The sequence below is a fragment of the Schistocerca cancellata genome, chromosome 3 (assembly GCF_023864275.1).
Source record: "Schistocerca cancellata isolate TAMUIC-IGC-003103 chromosome 3, iqSchCanc2.1, whole genome shotgun sequence".
In the NCBI taxonomy this organism is placed as follows: Eukaryota; Metazoa; Arthropoda; class Insecta; order Orthoptera; family Acrididae; genus Schistocerca; species Schistocerca cancellata.
Genome location: NC_064628.1, coordinates 774152263 through 774174315, shown reverse-complemented (window position 1 = coordinate 774174315; position 22053 = coordinate 774152263). Strand labels below are relative to the sequence as shown.

General features: G+C 45.2%; 1 protein-coding gene across 1 annotated transcript in view; it reads left to right on the top strand.

Moving 5' to 3' along the window:
- Window positions 1–3591, top strand: part of LOC126175811 (DDB1- and CUL4-associated factor 10) — a 65142-nt gene extending 61551 nt beyond the window's left edge. The window contains exon 6 of the mRNA XM_049922799.1: window positions 1419–3591. Coding sequence (XP_049778756.1) covers window positions 1419–2672 — 1254 coding nt within the window. The 3' untranslated portion in view covers window positions 2673–3591. The remainder of the gene's footprint in view (window positions 1–1418) is intronic.
- The last annotated feature ends 18462 nt before the right edge of the window (window positions 3592–22053 follow it).

Below are 22053 nucleotides of genomic sequence, written 5' to 3'. Positions count from 1 at the left end.
CATGGCATATACTCAGCTAGTTGTTGGAAGTCCCCTGCAGAAATATTGAGCCACACTTCCTTTATAGCCACCCATAAGTGAGAAAAGTATTGCTGGTGCAGAATTTTGTGCATGAACTGACCTCTCGATTATGTTCCATGAATGTTTGATGGGGTCCATATCGGGCGAAGTGGGTGGCCAACTCCTTCACTCGAATTGCCCAGAAAGTTCTTCAAACCAGTGTCCCAAGTAGCTTGAACGTAACCATTTCCAGTCAGTGATCAGTTCAGTTGGCCCAGAAGACCCAGTCCATTCCATGTAAACGAAGCCCATATCACTATGAAGCCACTACCAGATTTCACAGTGCCTTGTTGACAACCTGATTCTATGGCTTTGTGGGGTCTGCACCATAGTCGAACCCCACCATCTGCTCTTACCAGCTGAAATCAGGACTTACCTTTGCTAAGGCTCTCATATCTGTTGTCTCCTGCCATAGGCAATGAACACCAAATTTCACCACACTATCCTAATGGATTCGTTCACTGTACATCCCACATTGATTTCTGTGGTTATTTCACACAGTGTTGCTTGTCTATTATCACAGACAATTCTAGCAATTCTGCAATTCTGGTCTCAGTCGTTACGTGAAGACCATTGGCCATTGCGTTGCCCATGGTGAGAGGTAATGCCTGAAATTTGGTATTCTTGACACACTCTTGACATTGTCAATCTCTGAATGTTGAATTACTTCATGATTTCCAAAATGGAATTCTGCATGTCTAACTCCACATTTCATTCCACGGAAAAGTCTGGTAATTCCTGTCATGTGTCCATAATCGTGTCAGAAACCTTTTTAAATGAATAATCACCTAAGTGCAAATAACAGTTCTGCCAATGTGGCGCCCTTTTGTGCCATGTGTATGCGATACAACTGCCATCTGCATATGTGCTTATTGCTGTCTCATGATGTGTCATCTCAGTTCATTTTCCAACAGTCTCGTGTGTGCAACTTCTGTAGTAGTGCACTGACATATAAAGCAAAAAGGAAGGGCATTTCAAAGCCTGGGTTTTAAAATTACTTTTACTTTAATACAAAAAAGAAATAAATGGTACTTTGGTATTGTTTATACCCAAACAGTTCATTCTCAAGATTAGTATTAACTCTTAATCCAAAATATTTTAACTCTCTGAAGAATGGCAAATCTTATTGGGAAATTCCTTTAAAACAGTTTAAAAATGCTTCTTGATTCTTATGTGAAGCAGGACTCATAAAATTTTCATTTATTTTTTTAAAAATATGAGAACTGATTACAGTCCCTTGCAGATTTGTTTAGTATTCTGTGATTTAAAACCAAAAGCTGAAATTTGTTTCATTTTAATGTTTTTTTTTGTGTGTTCATGTTTTGATTTACAGTTCTGACCATCTTTCCTTTTTTCAGTGGACTTGTGTTCATGACATTCAGGATTTAGATTATCCTGACACAGAGAGTGAAGTAGATTTTCAAGAAGCTGAGGAAGAGGAATCATCCTTGTTGAGGCCTGGGCACAGTCAAAATAGTGGAGGCAATAACGACACAGGGCAGAGTAGTTTTGCACCATCAACTCATGCAGGTGCAGGTGCAGGTGCTAGTGCTTCTAGTGGTTCATCTCAGACTGCATCATCTACAGAAAATGACTCATTCGAAACACGTTTAAGACGTGATGCAGACGATTTGCTTGCACGCGCATCGGAATTGAGTGTTAGTCGTGGTTTCTCAGCTGCTAGTGTGGAGCTTCATGTTTCTTCAGCTGATGTGTGGGAAGCTTTGGTTGCCATAAGGGAGGCAAGAATACGCCGCGAGCGAGAACGTGAAAGGGAACGTATGGAGCATGAGTTTTCTTTGGACCAAGATTCTCTGCCTCGTGGTTTCCAGTTCCGGCTGTCTTCTGCAGCTAGTGCAGCTAGACGAATAATATCTGAGGAAGTTGCAAATGATGCAAGCATGAGTGATGTGCCTCATGGCCCTGAAGGAAGAGCAGCAAGGTTTCGAATATTAGTCCACAGGACTTTTGATGACGAACCTGCGCCTGGATCATCACCTCGCAGAAATTCTAATCAAGCAGATAATGGTGATGCACCTGATGCACAAGTGTCCTCATCTAGAAGTAGGCCTGCTGTTTCAGGGAACACTGTAAACAGTCCAGCAGTCCTGATACGTCCACATGGAAGCAATGGCTCTGGTGCAATTCTTATAGTAAATCATCGCGATGTGTCTCGCTCTTCAGGTAATTCATCATCATCTGAGACGAGGCGTGTAGGACCTACAAGAGTGTATAGAGTAAATACAGGGACAATAAAGCCAGATCACCCAGGCAAACTCAATCGTCAGATACATCAGAATATGCAGCGACTTACTCATTACATAGAGGAACCAAATGTAGGAAAGGGTTTTATAAAGGAGCTGTGTTTCTCTTCTGATGGCAGGCTTATTTGCTCTCCTTACGGTTATGGTGTTCGGCTATTGGCATTCTCCCCTGACTGTGCTGAATTATCGTCTTGTGTTCCTGCTGTTCCCCCTGTGCGTTTGTATGAGTTAGCCTCACATGTATGCCATACAGATATAGTTGTTAGTACAAAGTTTTCACCTCAGCACTGTTTACTCGTGTCAGGTTGCTTGACGGGAAAAATTGTGTGGCATCAACCAGTGGTGTGATTGCACTAGACTTCAAGTGAAACATGGAGTGTCTATTGCAGAAAGCAATTAAAATGTTTATATGTGTATGGACATGATTCGTAAATGTGGTGATATAGTTGATGTTATGATAAGCTTGGCTTGGCACTGTAATCGTAGAACTGAAATTTGATGTTTGATGTACCACAATACTTAAAAAGTGTAACTGTAAAAAGAATCTCAGTGACAACTTTTTTATCATTTGTGTTTTGAGTAATTTCCAAAATTAATGTGGGCTGCTCCAGGATTTCCTTTTTATCTTTTAAAATTCCCATGCTACAGGAGATAGGACTTTATTTAGTTTATATATATGTATATTGTCAGCTGCATGTAAAATTCATTTGTGAAAGAGCATGGTGACAGCATTTAAATTCCAGTTGTGTTCCAAGGCACACTCCATTTTATACATTAATGTATATGTATGAAAGCAGTTACCATTTAAACCAGATTTGAGCGCTTATTACTGTGTCTGGGAATTATTCTTGTTTCTAAACAGGTTTTTATTCCTGATTAAAATTATGATGTGTGCGTGTGTAAGAGATTAATGAGAATTTTATGTCTTTCTGAGGTACACTGTTGTTACTGAAGTCATGTTTTTCCTCTTCTGTAAACCTCATATCACACATTTTATTCCAAGCATCTTTAAACAGTAGTAGGCATATTTCATTAAAAAATGTTTATTGTAATGTGAATCTCTAAGAGAGGATCATCTCAAGTTAAATCTTTTATAATTGACAAACAGTGCATGAATATTACTGTAGACACCAGAGATTGCTATCAGCAGTTGAACAGATCATATTAAATGCACTTGATCATGTAGATATCAATGTAACAGTATGTAATATGATAGGCATTGCAGATAAATATCGTCAAAATAAATTTAGTGTAATATACTGGAAAATGCTGTATGTTTGTGTCATTAATTAGTGAACTTGTTATAAATTATTCTCTGTGAAAATTTACTTTGACCACATATTGAGCATAATGTGCTCCTTGAGTAGTGGTCAGAATGCATATAACTGAATGTGATTCTGATTCTGTGTGTGTAGTTAGTTTTGAGGTTGGAAATAAGAGGAAAAAAGGTGTGTGACGGGGTGAGTAAGAGTGCGATGATTGTAGGAGAGTCAACAAAATCTGGACAAATTTTAAGTTTCTTTAAACAAAATTTTATTCGTGAAATGTTATGTAATATCCTTTCACACTTTATGTGGACAACTTCAATAGAGCACAATTATTCAGTGAGTCCCCCGTTACATTCAAAAGTAATCAGCACATGCATTAAGACATTTATCATACTGGGTGACGAGACGAGCAATTGGCCTCTGATGGATCCACAACTGCACCTACCCTTGCACTTTATCTGACTGAAACTGATGTACATGTTTCTCTTTCTTCATAATGCCAAAGATGTAAAAATTGCACAGTGAAAGATCCAGGCTGTACAGAGAATGTTGCAGCACTTTCCAACTGAATTGCTAAAATGTAGCATTTGTTTAATTTGCAGCATGGGGAACGGCATTATTGTGTAGGATGGTTCTGTCCAAAAGCATTCCTGGGTCTTTGACTTTATGGTGCATCAGAGTTTCTGCAAAATGTCTTCATAGCACTGTGTGTTGATTGTGGTTCCACACTTCAGTAACTCGATGAGCTGAGGGGCCCCTGCAGTTGAAGAAGAAAGTTATAATGATCATACCAGAACTTGCGTGAACAGCTTTGGATTTCTTAGTTGGGAGAGATGAGGGATGTTTCCACAGTTAATATTGCTGTTTGCCCTCTGTCTTTCAAAATTCTGTTGGATGCAATCATTTTGTTGCATGATAATGCCTGCCCCCATACTGCCCATTGGACAAAGGCTATGCTTCAGTGATGTAGTTGGGAAATAGTGCAACATCCTCCTTACAGCCTAGATCTTTCACTGTGTTTTTCACATCTTTGGCAACATGAAGAAAAACATTAGGACGAGAAACTGCAAGAATAGGTGCGGTTGTTGACCCGTCAGCGGCCGACCGCTTTCTACGAAACTAGAACTGATTGTCTTGTCCCACAGTGGGAAAAATGTTGTAATGCATATGGTGATTACTTTTCAATGGGACCGTTCCATGGTCGTGTTGAGACAGGTGTTTGGCTTTCATTTTACTAGCTCTCGTAATATATCTGATTGTCACTGAATAGTGGCTGAGGTGGTCTAGTGGTTAGAGCACTACTCTCTCCCCGTGGAGGTCTTGGGCTCCATCTCAGGTCGAAGTGAGGTTTTTCTATGTTCTAGTTCCTGCAGGATGGCCTGAGGTCCACTTAGCCTGCTATTAGATTGCAAACCTGGGCTCTTTCCTGGGTGTTTAAGGTGGCCAGGATGATTGGCTTACCATCCTTTTGCTACCAGAGCCACTGTGAACGAAAGGCTGCACTGTATCTGCAGTTAGATCAGAATTCTGGTCATGATTGACTGCTATAGGCTCCACTTTCTGTGTCAGTGAGTGCTGCCTTAATGGTGTCACATAGTGATGTAGAGATTTGTTGGAGACCTTAAAACTACACTCCATACATATTAATTCAGAGAATTTAAACCAGGGCTGTTAGGAGGCTAGAATTCTCTAGACCAAAACATCAAAACTATCTGACATTCAGTTTTGTATCAGACTGCTCATGGTGACCAGTGTACCATCTTGCTGAAAAAGACGAGGAATTCTAAGACACCATTGTTCCATCCATGACTTCACAGTATCTGAAATTATTTTCAGATAAACTTATTTTGTGACAGTTTTCCTGTTTAAGAAAATGAGAGGCTATGGATTGCTTAACACTTTGCACACTAAGAGTAGTGGGAAATATTGTTCTAGCAATAGCGGGAAGTGGTCTGGATTGTGTGGGAACCATACAAATGTTCTTGTCAGAAAAGAATCTGATTTGCTACACAGCATTGTTTTTCATTAAACTCAAGAGTGAGTAGCAGTTACTAACCCGCTTTGCTGCAGTTCCAGAGAGTATTTATCTCACCTTCTTTGTGTAAGATTTATATTGCAGATCCTTCTAGGCCATTCTCTGTGTAGGAGTTTTGCTTATGCTAATAATCTTCACCAGTGATTGCCTCCCTAAATCAGTAATTGAATTCTTTTACCAACTTAAAGGCATTTCACCATCAAATCTTTCAAATAGCTTGCCCTCACAATGGCCCACTTAAATTTTTATTCACCAGTTTTGAAGCTAAATATTTTGCAACAACATCATAAACTGTGGAATTCGGCTATTTAAAGAAGCAAATTACATGTGGTGCTGAGTGCCCATTGCAGGCAGTGAACAATCACTGCTTTTATCGTACTTTGCATTTTGTCTGTATGGCCCCTGAGCACTACCCATGTCACATTCTGCCCCTTATGGGAGCTTCGTCTACTCGTCCGCTCGGCCGTCCCTCTTACGCCGGCTCAACTCCATCCACCATCGGGGGATATGTCTTGCGACTGGAGCCTTCTACACTAGTCCTGTCGAGAGTCTTTATGCTGAAGCTGCCGAGTTACCGTTGACCTACCGGCGCGACGTACTGCTGTGTCGGTATGCCTGCCGGCTGTCGTCTATGCCCGACCACCCCTCTTATAAGTCCTTCTTCGCCGATTCTCTCGACCGTCAGTACGGGTTGTATGTGTCTGCCCTGCTGCCCCCCGGAGTCGCTTCCGTCGCCTGCTTCGACAATTGGATTTTGTCCTCCCTACCACCTTCAGAGAGGGTGAGAGCCCGACACCACCTTGGCTCCAGGCTCCGGTTCATATTTATCTCGACCTCAGCTCACTCCCGAAGGAGGGTACTCCGGCTGCAGTGTATTGCTCACGGTTTGTCGAACTTCGTGCTCGACTTGCCGGTCACGCCTTTATTTACACCGATGGCTCCAAAACTGACGATGGTGTCGGCTGTGCCTTTGTCGTCGGGGCCGCCACCTTTAAATACCGGCTCCTCGACCAATGTTCCAGCTTTACGGCCGAGCTTTTTGCTCTCCATCAGGCCGTTCAGTATGCCCGCCGCCACCGCCATTCATCATATGTACTCTGCTCTGACTCACTCAGTGCTCTTCAGAGCCTTGGAGCTCCCTATCCGGTCCATCCCTTGATTCAACAGATACAGCAGTCCCTCCATTCTTTCGCTGATAATGGTGGTTCTGTCAGCTTTCTGTGGGTTCCCGGACATGTAGGAGTGCCTGGGAATGAGGCTGCGGATGCTGCAGCCAAGGCTGCAGTCCTCCTGCCTCGGCCAGCCTCCCATTGTGTCCCGTCATCTGACGTTCGTGGGGATGTATGTACGAGGCTTGTGTCGTTGTGGTAAGATGCTTGGTCATTCCTCCAAGGAAACAAGCTCCGGGCAGTAAAACCGCTCCCAACTGCTTGGACAACATCCTCCCGACCATCTCGGCGCGAGGAGGTCCTTCTGACCAGGTTGCGGATTGGGCATTGCCGGTTTAGCCACCGCTACCTGCTCTCCGGTGACCCAGCCCCGCAGTGCCCTTGTGGTCAGGCATTAACAGTGCGCCATGTTTTATTGTCGTGTCCCCGTTTTAGTCAATTTCGTGTTGTCCTGTCCCTGCCATCTACTTTACCGGATGTTTTAGCTGATGACGCTCGAGCAGCTGCTCGTATTCTGCGTTTTATAACTTTAACTGGCTTGTCCAAAGACATTTAATCTTTTTACTTATTTTATCTGCATCTTTGTCAGGTCCTTCTGGTGTCCCCTCCATCCCCTTGAGTTTTACCAGATTCCATGTGCTCTAACAACAGTGACTGGGCGCTAATGACCTCAGTAGTTGAGCGCCCTTAAACCCAACAAAAAGCGCGCGCGCGTGTGTGTGCCCTCACAACCTTAAAAGGGTGATTTTATTAATCTTGGTGAATCATTCTTTTCCAGGTAAGGTAATTTTGTATGTTTGTTTACATCTACCACTGAATTTCAATTATCATAAATATGCTATATAGCAGCTGAATTTTGAGCCCCTCTGAAAAAGTAGCAGCCCAGTGTGATAGTGGTTTAATTACATTAGTAGCACTCTTGGGGTATGACCAGTGGTTTAATTATATCAGTAATTCTCGTGGGGTATGACCAACTATATTGTGTGCAATGTGACTTTCACTGTTGGGGCCTAAATCAAGTGACTCGATCCTACTGATAGTCCACAGCAGGATTCAGATTGCCTGGATTTGGAAATTGATGAGTGTTTTCATTTTGTATTTGGTATAGTACTTTGAATTTACAAAACTGGCATTTCGGAGGGGAGTGTCAGGATTTCAAACCATTGTCTCCCCTTCATTTGTAACAGCCATTGAGAAGAATTTGCTCAATCATCGTTCCATAACTGCCATCCAGGTAGCATTGTAAGGACCAAACACTACCATACAAATAGTTTTTGTAGATTTTTTGTGTGTGGCAACACTGTTTCATTCATAATGCCAGTGGCACAGTTCGTAATTTTGTTGGAACTAATCAATGTTTGCTTTTTGGAAGTTTTGTGAAATAACAACTGTCAATGATTTGAATGAAATGGGGTAAATGTCTTACTCAACTGGATTAATTCCACTGGTGGACACAATTCTGAAGTCTTGGAATACACACACAGAAAATGGAAGGTGGACTCTGATGGAGATATCCAATATTGTAACTGCTGAGTAAGGCAGATGTTGCTGAGAAATCATCAGAAAGAAATCATTGTTATCCTATCATTTACCTTGAAGAGACCTGCCTCAGTTCAAATCATACAAGAAAGCACATTTGACAGAATTCTATGGGCGGAGGCAATTTGCAGTAGCTGTTTTGTGAAGGAAACTTTTTATATATCATGTAGGGTTATCAGAAAATGACTTCATCGAAAGTGTAAAGCTAATGCAGTGATGAACAGATGAATAACGATGAGTTTAAATACCGGTAATGGTGTTTGATTTATTATGTGTTTATATAAGGGTTGTGAAATTGTTGTGGATAGTGTGTTACTATTAAAAATGGATAAAATTCCTGATTAAGACACAATAAAGGTAGAAATTGATCAGAGGCTAAAAGAGAGATAAAATTATACATTTGTGCTGCTATCTGAAAGCAGATATGTTTGAGGAAGTCAGTTGCCACAAGCACTTTTATAACAGTTTCAATTAGACTGCTCATCAGCAGAAATACACTAAAAGTTTGTGGGGCTCCTCCCTTCCCTTTCCACTGCCAAGAAAAAGTACATGGACCCAAGTGAAAAAACAGGTGTCTCCTGAAACTTCATATTCAAAGAAATGAAACATTTTTGTAAAAAGGAAGTTGTTGATACTGTTACAGTGGAAGACTGGATTAAGTGTGTATGCCATACTGAAGATTCATAAAAAATTGTCTGTATGAAGGAAAACACCAGGGAAATATTTGTAGGAGAATTGTCATTGATTCAAATGACTCCTCAGTAGCAAATGGACTCACCTGTCCCACGTCACCAGCGTGCGCACAATAGAAGGAAACAATCACTTGTGAGCAAGCGGTCTAATGTATTGGTGTCACTGTTATAAAAACAGGAATAACGGAGTTGGATCAAGATTGAATGTGCCAGAGGTTGTACAGCACGACAGTGTCATCAAGGTCTTCAAGAGGTGTGTGGGGAATCGACAATGCCATACAGAACAGTGACATGTTACGCAAAAGCCTTCAACAAAGGTCAGAAAACTATGGCAGACATGCATCGGGCAGGTCATCCTAGTGTGTCTGAAGGAGACGGGCATGCTGTTGCTGCATTAGTGGACAGTGATCGACACCATATGATTCGTGAGCTCACCCAGGAAACCAAATTAGTGTGTATGACTGTGCTTCACATCCTGAAGGAACTCCTGGGCATGCGAAAAATTGCATCATGATGGGTTGCATATGTGTTGACAGAAATGCAGAAATTGATGCATTAAAACACTGCTCAGACGCACTTGGTGCGCTATGAGTGCTAAGGAGAGGCTTTCTTACGCTGTTTTGTAACTCTGGTTGAGACATGTGCCACACCATACAAACAAAAACTGAAACGTCAATCCGATGAATGGTGTCATTATGGGTCGCCACAAAAGTTGAAAGTGCGCCAGAGCCCCAGTATGGTGAAAGTTATTTTGATTCTCATGTGCAACTGTGATGGTGTTATCCCAACGCATTATATTCCTCATGGCAGACCATCAGTGCACAGTATTACTGTTCAGTTTTTGAGCACCACCTGCGACCAGCTTTGTGAAAGAAGCTGCGACACTTTCTGTGCAACCCACCCATCATTTTGCACAACAATGTGCGGGAGCGTGCAGCACAAGCTGTGGCTGCTCTGTTCGGTCGATGGGACTGGGAAGTACAGTACCATCCACCATATCCCCCAGACTTAAGTCCTTGTGACTTTGATTTGATTTTGAAGATGAAGGAACCACTTTGTGGCATTCGCTTCAGAACTGTTCCAGAGATTCGACAGGCAGTAGACTGCTCCATTCGCGCCATCAACAGAATGGGCTCTGCTAACGGTATAGTGTGCCTTCTACATAGCTGGCAATGGGTTCTACGCAACGTTGGTGACTACTTTGAAGGACAGTAACAGGTGCAAACGTGTAACTCTTTTGTATCGGTTGTGAATAAATAGTTGCCACTATTTAAGTTTCAACCTTCATACAATAGGGTACACTAACGGTCATTTTTCATGTTCCTTCTATTCTCACTACTTCTCTTCTCTCTCTCTCTCTCTCTCTCTCTGTCTGTCTCTCTCTCTCTCTCTCTCTCTCTCTCTCTCTCTCTCTCTCTCTCTCTCTCTCTGTTGTCATTTTTATTTGTGGGGAACAAGGACATATATTTTCTGTTTTATCTCATAGTTTCTCTAACATCTGGAGCTGATTAATCCTTAAATGTTCAAATAATTGGAAATGAAATGCATTCTGCCACAACACAATTCACAGTGCATGCTAAAATAAATTAGTGAAAGATTAAAGTATGAAGCTTTGGCTGCTGTTTCACCACATTATTTTCAGTCCTTTTCTTCACCTACAATTCTGCAGACATCATACATTATTAAAAGAGGGTATTGTCTGCTTCTGGCTGAAATATTGTTACTGCAATGTACTGTTGATAAATTTTGATAAGGTGATGGTCATCTCACATGTGCCAAACAACTTAGTTAACAGTATTGTTGGATGGCAAAGGAAGCTGGGTCTGTCTAGACATTTGGGGATGCAGGCCTAAAAGCTTCAGATTTCTGACATCTGATTCTACGCTGAGGGTGAGTGGGCTAGCATGCAGAATAAGTGGAGGATGTACACTCCTCCAGGCATCCTCCCCCCCCCCCCCCTACCCCAGAGGGTTCACAGTTCTTTCGTGAGTCATACGTGGCGCACACAGGGCCCCAAGCTATTGCAGCCCATTCTTCATTCTGTGGCTGCATTTCCCTCACCCCGTCCCCTCCCTCCCTATCCTTGATCCTTCCCCATTACCACCTCCTCCCCCCTTCCTCTTGTTATGATTTATATTGACCTGGCTATCCACTGGGTTTCCTGTATTGGTTGAAATTTTGTTCCTTTTGCGTGTTCTTTCGTCCTTTTTGGCATTTAGGTCTCCACTTGAGGTTGGACCTCCACTTCAAAATTTCCCGTTTTTAGTGTGAACCATATGGGGAAAAAATCCCTCCCCAGCATCTACGTTGTGGAATTTCTCTCCCCCTTTCATTCTTGTCTCCCTTCCCCACTGTAGTCCCTCCACCATTCTAGGTCACCAGCACGTGCAGCCAGTCCATGTGGTGGGGTTGTTATGTACCCGTATGGTTGAGCCCCCTGACAACATAGGGATCAAGTGGTACCTGAGCTGTTCCCTCCCCATGTATGCCAAGTAGTCGTTGCTTATCTTCTTGGAGCATTGGAACTCCCGGCAACAGCCACCGTGCCAGACAGCCCTTGCTGTGGCTGGGTGGAGCCCATGGGGAGAGCCCATGGTTGGAGTGGGTGGTAACAGGGTGGATGCTTGGTGCATGAAGCGTATCAAGCTGCAAAAATCTGACCGTTCTCAAATGACCATCTCTTCAAATGGTGAATGATCATTGAATGAATGCTGCCAACCTTGCCTTCCCTTCCGTGGCTACGCCATGGGAGGAGGACCAGGCTCGCCGTCTTGGGTTGAAACCCTTTCCCATTACCTCATCTGTACTAGGGCAGATGGGGACACATTCACCGCAACAAAGCCATTGTTTTTTGTGGAGAATATCGAGGACAAGTTTGGTGATGTGGATTTTCTTAGTAAGATGAGGTCAGGCTCCCTGTTGATCAAACTACTTCTGCCACCCAATCCGCAGCTCTTCATGCCTGTGATCATATTGGGAATGTCCCAGTGTCCATCACTCCTCACCAATCTCTGAATATGGTTCAGGGAGTAATTTTTCATAGGGACCTCATCCTACAAACTGATGAGGAACTCCGGGCTAATCTGGAGCAGCGTGGTGTTCATTTCGTTCGACATGTGCAGAAGGGTCGCAAAGACAACCGCACCAATCCTGGCGACTTCATTTTGGCTTTCGAGGGGGGATACTCTCCCAGAGGAGGTCAAGGTTATGTGCTACAGATGTGACGTGAAGCCGTACGTCCATCCACCTATGCAGTGCTTTTGGTGCTTGTGTTTTGGGCTTGTGTCTTCCCGCTGTACAGCAGACCCTTTGTGTGGTGACCGTTGACACTCATTCTGTGAGGTAAGCCCCTGTGTTCCGCAACCTGTGTGTGTCAGTTGTGCTGACTGCCACTCCCATTGCTGGCTGGATTGCCTGGCTTACAAGAGAGAAAAGAAGATCCAAGATTACAAGTCCCTGGATTGCCTGTCGTCTACTTAGGCTTGCCAAAAGTATGAGAGACTCCATCAGTATCACTATTTTCAACTTTTGCCTCTGTTACTTCATTTCCTCCTCCTCCCTTGTCCTTAACCCAGCCTTGACCCTCTCCCCCCTCCCCCTCTCTTGTAGTTCCCACAACCTCCCATCAGTGAGCCACTCCCACTCCCCAGCCGAAGAAGTGCCCCCTTTTTTCAGCATCTGCTGGTGATTGGGCTCCCTCTCCCCAGCACCACTTGGTCACAAGGCCCACCATCTATGCTCCACAAGATCGCCCGCTCTCTGTAGGTTCCAGATCTTGCAGAAGGCTGTACTCCCTCTGTACCCTGCCCTCCTGCACCTCAGGAAGAGAAGAAGAAGAAACATAAATCCCAAGACAAGGTGCCCCCGGAGGTGCCATCTCCTCCCTTGCAACCTGAGTCTGACATTTATGGATGTCACCCCATCCTTGTCTCCACCTGCAGGTCCGGGGGCAAGAATAAGCCCGAGGTATTCCTGCCTGTCCTAAGAGGCGACTAAAAGGAGTTTCACACATTTCGGCCTTTATGTGATGGTCCCCTGTAGGGTCCGACCTCCCTTCTTCAAAATATTCCCAAAGAGGAGCCAATTGGGGAAGGGTGTCTTACATGGTGCATCGTGCATTGAGATATTACCCCACTTTCTCGTCGTCACATTTCAATCCCACTCATTCTCCATCTCTTGGGCGAAAACACCTTCCTGTGTGCATTTTCCACCATGCACTATGCAGTGTCGCTTTCTGTGTCGACGATGACCATGGACTTCTTTGCACCTGATATCCAGCATGGTAGCCAGCCCGTTGTGGTGAGGCCGCCATGTACCCTGTTGGTTGTAGCCCCTTGACCACACAGGGATTGTTCTGCTGATGGCTGCGCCATTAACTTCCCACATATGTCAAGGGGTAAATGCCCATACCCCAGGGACATCGGGACTCCCGGCAATGGCCATCCTGCCAGGTGGCCTTCGCTGCAGCTGGGTGGCACCTGTGGGGAGGCCCCCTGGTCAGAGTGGGCGGCATCAGGGCGAGAGACACGCGATGTAGCTTAGTCCATCATCTCTTGCCGGTGGTAAAATACCAGCAGTCTCTAAGTGTTCACGAACTCAATTCAGTGCACAGAAGTATGACTCCAAATTGTTCCGCTCCCTGGCCACACCATGGGAGGAATGTCAGGCTAAGAATGGCAGCAGATCTTATTCACCCCGATACCTCAAGAGCTGATGGGGAATCTTTCATGATGATGAAGCCTCAGTTTTTTGTTGAGCAGTAGAGGACAAGTTTGGGGAGGTAGAGGGATTGTCTGAAATGAGATCTGGGCCAGTCTTGATCAAAATGCCATCCTCTGCCCAGTCACGGGCGTTACTCGCTTGCAACAAGCTGGGGGATGTTTGTGTAACTGTCACGCCTGATAAGAGCTTAAATATGGTCCAGGGTATCATATTTCACAGGGACCTTCTTTAGTAGTCTGATGATGAGCAGTGCGCCAATTTAGAACGGCGAGGTGTAAATTTCGTCCGGCGTGTCCACCAGGGTCTGAGGGATAATCAGGTTGCCACTGGTGCCTTTATCTTGCCCTTCAAGTGTGATACATTGCCCGAGGAGGTCAAGGTGATGGTCTGCTGCTGTGATGTAAAGCCCTATATCCCTCCCCTGATGCGGTGCTTTAAGTGCTGGAAGTTTGGCCATATGTCTTCCTGCAGTGCTACCAGTGTCACATGTCGAGATTGTGGACGCCCATAACACCCCAATACTCCATGTGCCCCACCTCCCATCTGTGTCAGTTGCAGAGAGCACCATTCTCCTTGCTCGACAGACTGCAGGACTCTCCAGAAAGAAAGGAAAAGCAAGGGGTACAAGACCCTGGACAGACTGACCTACACTGAGGCTAAGAGAAAATTTGAACACCTGCATCCTGTGTGTATGATATCGTTCCCCCCAACTATCGGGGATGTCCATTCCCACTTTTAAGCCGGAGAAGTGCAAGTCTTTTTTGGCTTCTTTCCCAAGGAAGGGGTCCCTTGGGTCACTCCCTTTCCAGGTTTCTGCTAGTGGAAAATATGACACTCGCCAGTGGCTGAACAGCTCAAAAGCAGCTGAACGTAGGGCTTCATGCTCATCCTCAGTCCCAGAGACAGCCAGTGAAGTCCTCCCAGCCAGGGAAACCCAAGAAGCAGCGAGAGAAATCTAAAAAGAAGACCCCTAAGACCAAGGAAATTGCGGTAGCACCCACACCACCACTACCTGCAAGCTCTGCTTCCGAGGATGGGGTGGCGATTCTGGCGCCTACTGAGGTCCTAGATGTCACCAGACCCTCAGACACAATGGATATATACTGCTCAGGCAATAAGTCGGTGACAGCAGGTGAACCTGAGGTGTAAACTGCCTCACTGAATTTTTCATGCCTTCCCAGTCTCTTGATGACGTCATCCTCCAGTGGAATTGCGGTGGTTTCTTCCACCACCTGGCTGAGCTACGGCAACTGTCAAGCTTTACCCATGCTATCTGCATTGCCCTCCGCAGCTATAAGGGATATTACAGGAACCATAGCGACTATAATTGAGTGTCAGGTGGAGTTTGCATTTATGTCCTAAACTCAGTTTGTAGTGAACCTCTGCCCCTTCAAACCCCTCTTGAAGCTGTGGCTGTTAGAATAAGGACGACACAGGACATAATTGTCTGCAATGTATATCTTCCTCCAGATGGTGCAGTACCCCTGAGCTATTAGCTGTACTGATTGATCAACTCCGTAAACCTTTCCTAATTTCGGGATATTTTAACGCCCATAACCCCTTGTGGGGTGGCACCGTGCTTCCTGGGTGAGGCAGAGGTGTCAAAACTTTACTGTCTCAGTTCGACCTCTGCCTCCTAAATACTGGGGCTACCATACATTTCAGTGTGGCTCGAGGTAGTGGCTCGGCCATTGATTTATCAATTTTCAGCCCAGAACTTCTCCCATCTATCCACTGGAGAGCACATGACGACCTGTGCGGTAGTGACCACTTCCCCATCTTCCTGTCACTGCCCCGGCATCAGGCCCACAGACACCTAACCAGATGGGCTTTAAAGAAGGTGGATTGAGGAAACTTTCACCTCTGCTGTCATGCTTGAATGTACCCCAAACGGTAACATCGATGTGATGGTTGAGCAGGTGAATACAACAATCGTTTCTGTGGCAGAAAACGCTATCCCTCGCTCTTTAGGGTGCCCCCGGCGTAGGGCACTCCCTTGGTGGTCGCCAGAAGTCACTGAAGCAATTAATGAGCGTCGGCGAGCTCTACAGCAGCGCCCTTCCCTGGAGCACCTCATAGCCTTTAAACAGCTCCATGCCCACATTTGCCAACTTCTCAAACGACGGAAGCAGGACTGATGGGAGAGATATGTATCGGCCATTGGGTGCCATAAGTCACATTCCCAAGTCTGGCAAAGATCAAACGTCTTATCGGGTACCAGACCCCACAGGTGTTCCCGGTGTTAACATAAATGGCATGTTATCTACTGACACGAACGTGATTGCCGAGAACTTTTCTAAGCACTTTGCTTGAGCCTCTACATCAGAGAACTATCTCCCAGCCTAACGCACTCTGAAATGGCGGCTGGAAGGGAAAGTCCTCTCATTCACTACCGGCCACAGTGAATCCTATAATGCCCCATTTACAGAGTGGGATCTCCTCAGTGCCCTTGCGCATTGCCCTGACACAGCTCCTGGGCCTGAATGGATCCACAGCCAGATGATTAAACGTCTGTCATCTGACTACAAGTGATATCTCCTCGTCGTCCTCAATCGGATCCAGTGCGATGGCGTCTTTCATCGCAATCCAGTGCTCAAATCAGGTAAAAACTCACTTGATGTGGATAGCTATCGGCCCATCAGCCTCACCAACATTCTTTGAAAGCTGCTGGAGCGTATGGTGTGTTGTCGGTTGAGTTGGGTCGTGGAAGCTGCTGGAACGTATCGTGTGTCAGCGGTTGAGTTGGGTCCTGGAGTCACGTGGCCTACTGGCTCCAAGTCAGGGGGGCTTCTGCCAGGGTCGCTCTACCACTGATAATTTTGTGTCCCTCGAGTCCACCATCCGAACAGCCTTTTCCAGATGCCAACACCTGGTTGCCGTATTTTTTGAGTTATGTCAAGCATAGGACACGACCTGGCGACATCATATCCTTGCCACATTGTATGAGTGTGGTCTGCGGGGCCTGCTCCCGATTTTTATCCAGAACTTCCTGTCACTCTGTACTTTACATGTCCAAGTTGGTGCCTCCCATAGGTCCATCCATATCAAGGAGAATGGAGTCCTGCAGGGCTTTCTATTTAGTGTCTCTCTATTTTTAGTGGCCATTAATGGTCTAGAAGCAGCTATAGGGCCCTCCGTCTCACCTCTGCATGCAGACGACTTCTGCATTTCGTACTGCTGCTCCAGTACTGGTGTTGCTGGGTGTCGCCTACGGTGAGCCATCCACAAGGTGCAGTCATGGGCTCTGGTTTTTGACGCTCATTTCACTTGGCTCCCTCATCTTCGTCAGCTTAAACCGAAATGTTAGATTCACCTCAATGCCCTCCGCTGCCTGATCAACACCACCTTGGGTGCAGATCGTTCATGCTTCTGCAGCTCTACAGAGCCCTTATTCAATCCCGCCTTCACTACAGGAGTGTTTTATGATTTTCTGGCGCCCTCAGCATTGCGTTTACTCGACCCAGAGCACCATTGTGAATTTCGACTAGCGACAAGAGCTTTTAGGACGAGTCTGGTGATAAACGTACTGGTGGAGGCTGGAGTGCCTCCATTGAAGATCAGACGTGCACAAATGCTCGCCAGTTACGTTGCACACATTCATAGCTATCCTGAACATCATAATTACCATCTTCTTTTCCCAACAACAGTGGTTCACCCTCTGCATAGGTGGCCCAGGTCAGGGCTAACGATTGCGGTTCCCTTGTGATAGCTTCTGTCTGAACTGGAGTCCTTCGCTTCACCACCTGTCCTCAAGGCCGATACACGTACACCTCCGTAATGTAGCTGTAGGCCGAAGCTTTGCCTGGACCTTTTGCTTGGCCCAAAGGAGTCCGTTAACCCTATGGCTCTCCATTGTCACTTCCTCTCTATTCCTCAAGTGCTTCGGGGCTCTGTAGTGGTTTACACCGACAGCTCGATGGCTGACGGTAATGTTGGCTTCGCCTTTGTCCACAGAGGCCATATTGAACAGCATTCTTTGCCTGATGGCTACAGTGTATTCATCTACATCTACATCCATACTCCGCAAGCCACCTGGCGGTGTGTGGCTGAGGGTACCTTGAGTACTGCAGAGCTTGTGAACATATATCATGCACTTCTGTATATCTGTTGATGCCCCGAGATATCGTTTCTACTGTGTAGTGACTCCTTGAACAACCTAGAATCTATTGACCAGTGCTACCCTTGCCATCCTTCGGTGACGTCCATTCAGGAGTCCATCAATGCCCTGGACCGGCCCTTTCATTGAGTTCCTTGATGCAATAATTTACCAACAGCCTTATGTATTGTAGAAATTTATTTTATTTTATTAACTTCTATGTACTACCAGTTTCGGCATTACATTGATGCCATCTTCAGGCCCTACTTGTCATAGTCGAGTGGGGTCTGAAGATGGCATCAATGTAATGCCGAAACTGGTAGCACATAGAAGTTCATAAAATAAAATAAATTTCTACAATACATACGGCTGTTGGTAAATTATTGCATCAAGAAGTTCATGCCAGCCATCGTTCCATGATCCGTAATGGATCTACAAAGACTTTCATTGAGTGGTGTTAGTTTGGACCTCAGGACATGTTGGCATCCCAGGCAATGAACTTGCTGACAGGCTCATCAAACAGGCTACGCAGAAACCGCTTCTGGAGATGGGCATCTCTGAACCTGACCTCCGTTCTGACTTACGCTGCAAGGGTTTTTGGCTTTGGGGGACGGAATGGCATAACAGTATGCACAACAAACTGCATGTCATTAAGGAGACAACGAATGTGTGGAAGTCTTCCATGTGGGCCTCTTGCAGGGAATCGGTTGTCCTCTGCCGGCTCCCCATTGGCCACGCTTGGGCGATCCACAGCTACCTCTTGTGGTGTGAAGACATGCCTCAGAGTCAGTGCGGCGCCCAGTTGTTAGTGGCTCATTTTCTGGTGCACTGTCCCACTTTGACTGCCCTGCGACAAAATCTTGGGTTACTGAACTTGTCGCCGCTCATTTTTTCTGACAATGCCTCATTGCCTGATTTAGTTTAACATTTTATTTGTGAGGGTGGATTTTATAATTTGATCTAAATTTTAGCGCATGTCCTTTGTCCCTCTGTGTCCTCCATCCTAGTTCTTTTATGGTGGAGGTTTTAATGTGTTGCAGAGTGGCTGGCTTTTCCTTTTTATTCTTGTGGTCAGCCAGCCACTGTAATCTGCTTTCTTGTTTCACTTTCTTCTGTTTCTAGCGCCTCTCTATTGTTTTCTTGTCCTCTTTTGTTCCTTTTAGTGTTCGTTACCTTTCCTTAGTTCTTGTGGTTTTTCCTTTCTTTCCGTTTTGTGTTATGTGTCTCGTCCGTTTTATGCTCACACTTGTGGCATTGTTTTATTAGGAATATTGGACCGATGACCTCGTAGTTTGGTCCCTTCCCCCGTATTTTAAACGAACCAACCATCCTTGTCATTTATGACTACTGACCGAGTGATGTGACCTCCTCCTCCGCTTTTTCATGAATACCTTGGACTCTCGCCACACAATCATCCACTGGAATTTCAATGGAAACTATAGTCACCTACTGGAAATGTAATGTCTTGTCTCCTCCTATTCTGCATTCTGTCTTGTTCTTCAAGAAACATTTCGATTATGACCACTCTCAAATTTTTCTTGATTGGCATACTGTCGGAACCATGCTGACCCCAGGGTAGCATCTGGTGCGGACTGCACTTTGGTTCACTTCGATGTCATTAATGACTGGATCCACGTATGTACAAACTTGGAAGCGGTAGTGGTTCTATTGCAAACGACTCCAGCAATCACCATTTGCAATTTCCACCTTCCTCCAGATAGGCCATTTCCTTATGTTGCACCGTCTACCTCAATCTAGCAACTCCTGCCAGCATTTCTCTTCCTTGAGGACTTCAATGCACTTCATCCACTGTGGGGGACTGCCACTTCAACGCGTAGGGGTATCCTAATTGACAAACTTATCATGGACCTCGATTTGTGTCTCCTGAATGATGGTTCCCCTACCCACTTCAGGGCTGCTCATGGCACCTTCTTTGTATCGATCTCATGATGTCCTGCCCTCGTAGATTACCTACATTGGTCATTGTGACGTCCCCTCTCTGCCGCGTGCTGGTGTTGTCGACACTGTGGAGCTGTTACTCCTACAGCGCGGTTGGTAGAGTCGAGACGTGATGCGTGATGATGGATGTCTCCGTCGGTTAACGTGAGACAAGATCTGAAAAAGCTCTTAAGACATCGTTCCTCGCGTAATGATTAAAGTTTGATTGCGAGTTCGCACAGTTTCCTTAACTGACGCGAGATCCACAGATACTCTTCAACAATGTCTTAATTATCTTGCATCGTAATATCATGTATATCCAAGCCTTCCTTGTCACAAGTAACAGTCCACGAATTTACTTCCAAGTTAAATAGTCACTGTTCATTAACTTTTGATGAGCAGTTACCAAATATTCATAGAATGACGGAGGCGACACGTTGAATTTCCACTTTTGATGAACAATTTTATTGTTCCTTTTCGTTAAATACTTTATAAACATCACGCCACACGCACACGCGCTTAATTAGCACTGGCAGTTCTGTTAGTTTCAAGTATTGTGACAATTACGACAGCTTTAACCCTCAGCATAATTGTATCTTCTTCATGTATTCATGTCAATGTCTCCTACTCGAGACTGAATGTGTATTATAGTCTTTTGAAATTGTGTCCATTCCTTTCTATAAGTTCACTTATATGAATGTTGGATCCAGTATTACCTACTGCCGTTAATGAAGTCCAACAACTCGATATACACAGTCAGCATACTATCTCGGTTCAGGTCTCTAGTCTGAATATCAGTTCACAAAATCCGTGCATCTACATCACGCAACGGCGACTCTTGAAAGTAAAACAACCTCGTCGCACTCCGTTCGCTGAACTGTGGCAAGAGCTGCTCTCGTATGACTTGATAGCACGATAGCTATCAAGCGACGTACTTTTTCCGTGAATGAGTATTGTAGATGCATTGAATTTCTTCGTTGCGTTTACAACTCTCTTCCACATAAAATTTATCTCTGATCTACATTTCTGTGGACTTAACTTTCATGGTATTAATTTGCAATTATTACTTAGATGTTTGGCGAATAACTAAAGATGACCTTTCTTTCTTCTTCTTTTCTACCAAAACACACTCTTTAATGCATAATGTTGGTGTTTATCAAGACTTTCTGGTGTTATATCATCGGCAAAGTTGTTGTACCTGTCAGGGTAACTTTTCCCTACTTTACATCATGATGGTCTTTCCTAATTGGGTTTTGGGGTTCATTAGGGTGTTACATTTGCCCCCCAGACGATGAAGTGGGTATTTTATTCCCACTTTGAAGTCGCTACTTAGGTCGGGTCTTCGTTTTGGTTTTTTCATACTCTTACACATACTTGTACAGATTTGAAATGTAACACCATTCATACACATACATAAACGTGAAATAATCCATCGATCTTATCTTTACAAACATATGAACATAAAGTTCATCACTTAAATAAATCATTTCATTGCACTGTTGTCGTCACATTGTCCCACTGATGCTGTGATAGCACTGGACCACATGGGTTGCGAGACATGGCCCAGATCGTAGCCTGCTTCTTCTGCTCCGAACTTCTGGTGAAGCTGCTATTACATCAGGTCGTACAAAGCAGCGATTATGATCCGATTGTCGCCAGTTGAGGGTTGATCTCCGTTGTAGAGATGGGGGATCCGCTCTTGAACTAATTCATAGAGTTCAATCTTTCAAAGGAGTGAACAATCAGTGATTCAGAAAAAAAGAACGGTAGCTCCAAACCTTTCCCACGGCAGAGAGAGAGAGAGAGAGAGAGAGAGAGAGAGAGAGAGAGACGGAGCATATCAGCAGCGCCTCTGCTGGTCACAGCACAGTGCACGCCACACAACACAGCCAGCGCCGGCCTCTGCCCTGCTTCTACCTTGGCTGCCTGCATTGTGCAGTGCCCCATTGGATTTTGTGTTTCACATGTGCGTCGTCTGCCGCGCAGTGTCTAGCGCAGCGTAACTTCGCATCGCACTCTGTCGGCGATCGTTTCAGTCGCACGTCCTGCCCTCTGGGCAGTTGATGCGAGCAACAGGACAGAGAGCCACCTAGCGGATAACATAGGAACTACTTGCAAAAACCCGCTCGCGAGGGAACGAACTATTTGTCTCGGAGCGGGTGAGTTCTCCGCTACCCCCTCCCTCGGAACTCGCCCGCTCAACGCTCGCCCCACCGTCTCGACTCTAGCCAGAGCGTCGAGCAAAGCGACTCAGGTGTCACTGTGGTCTC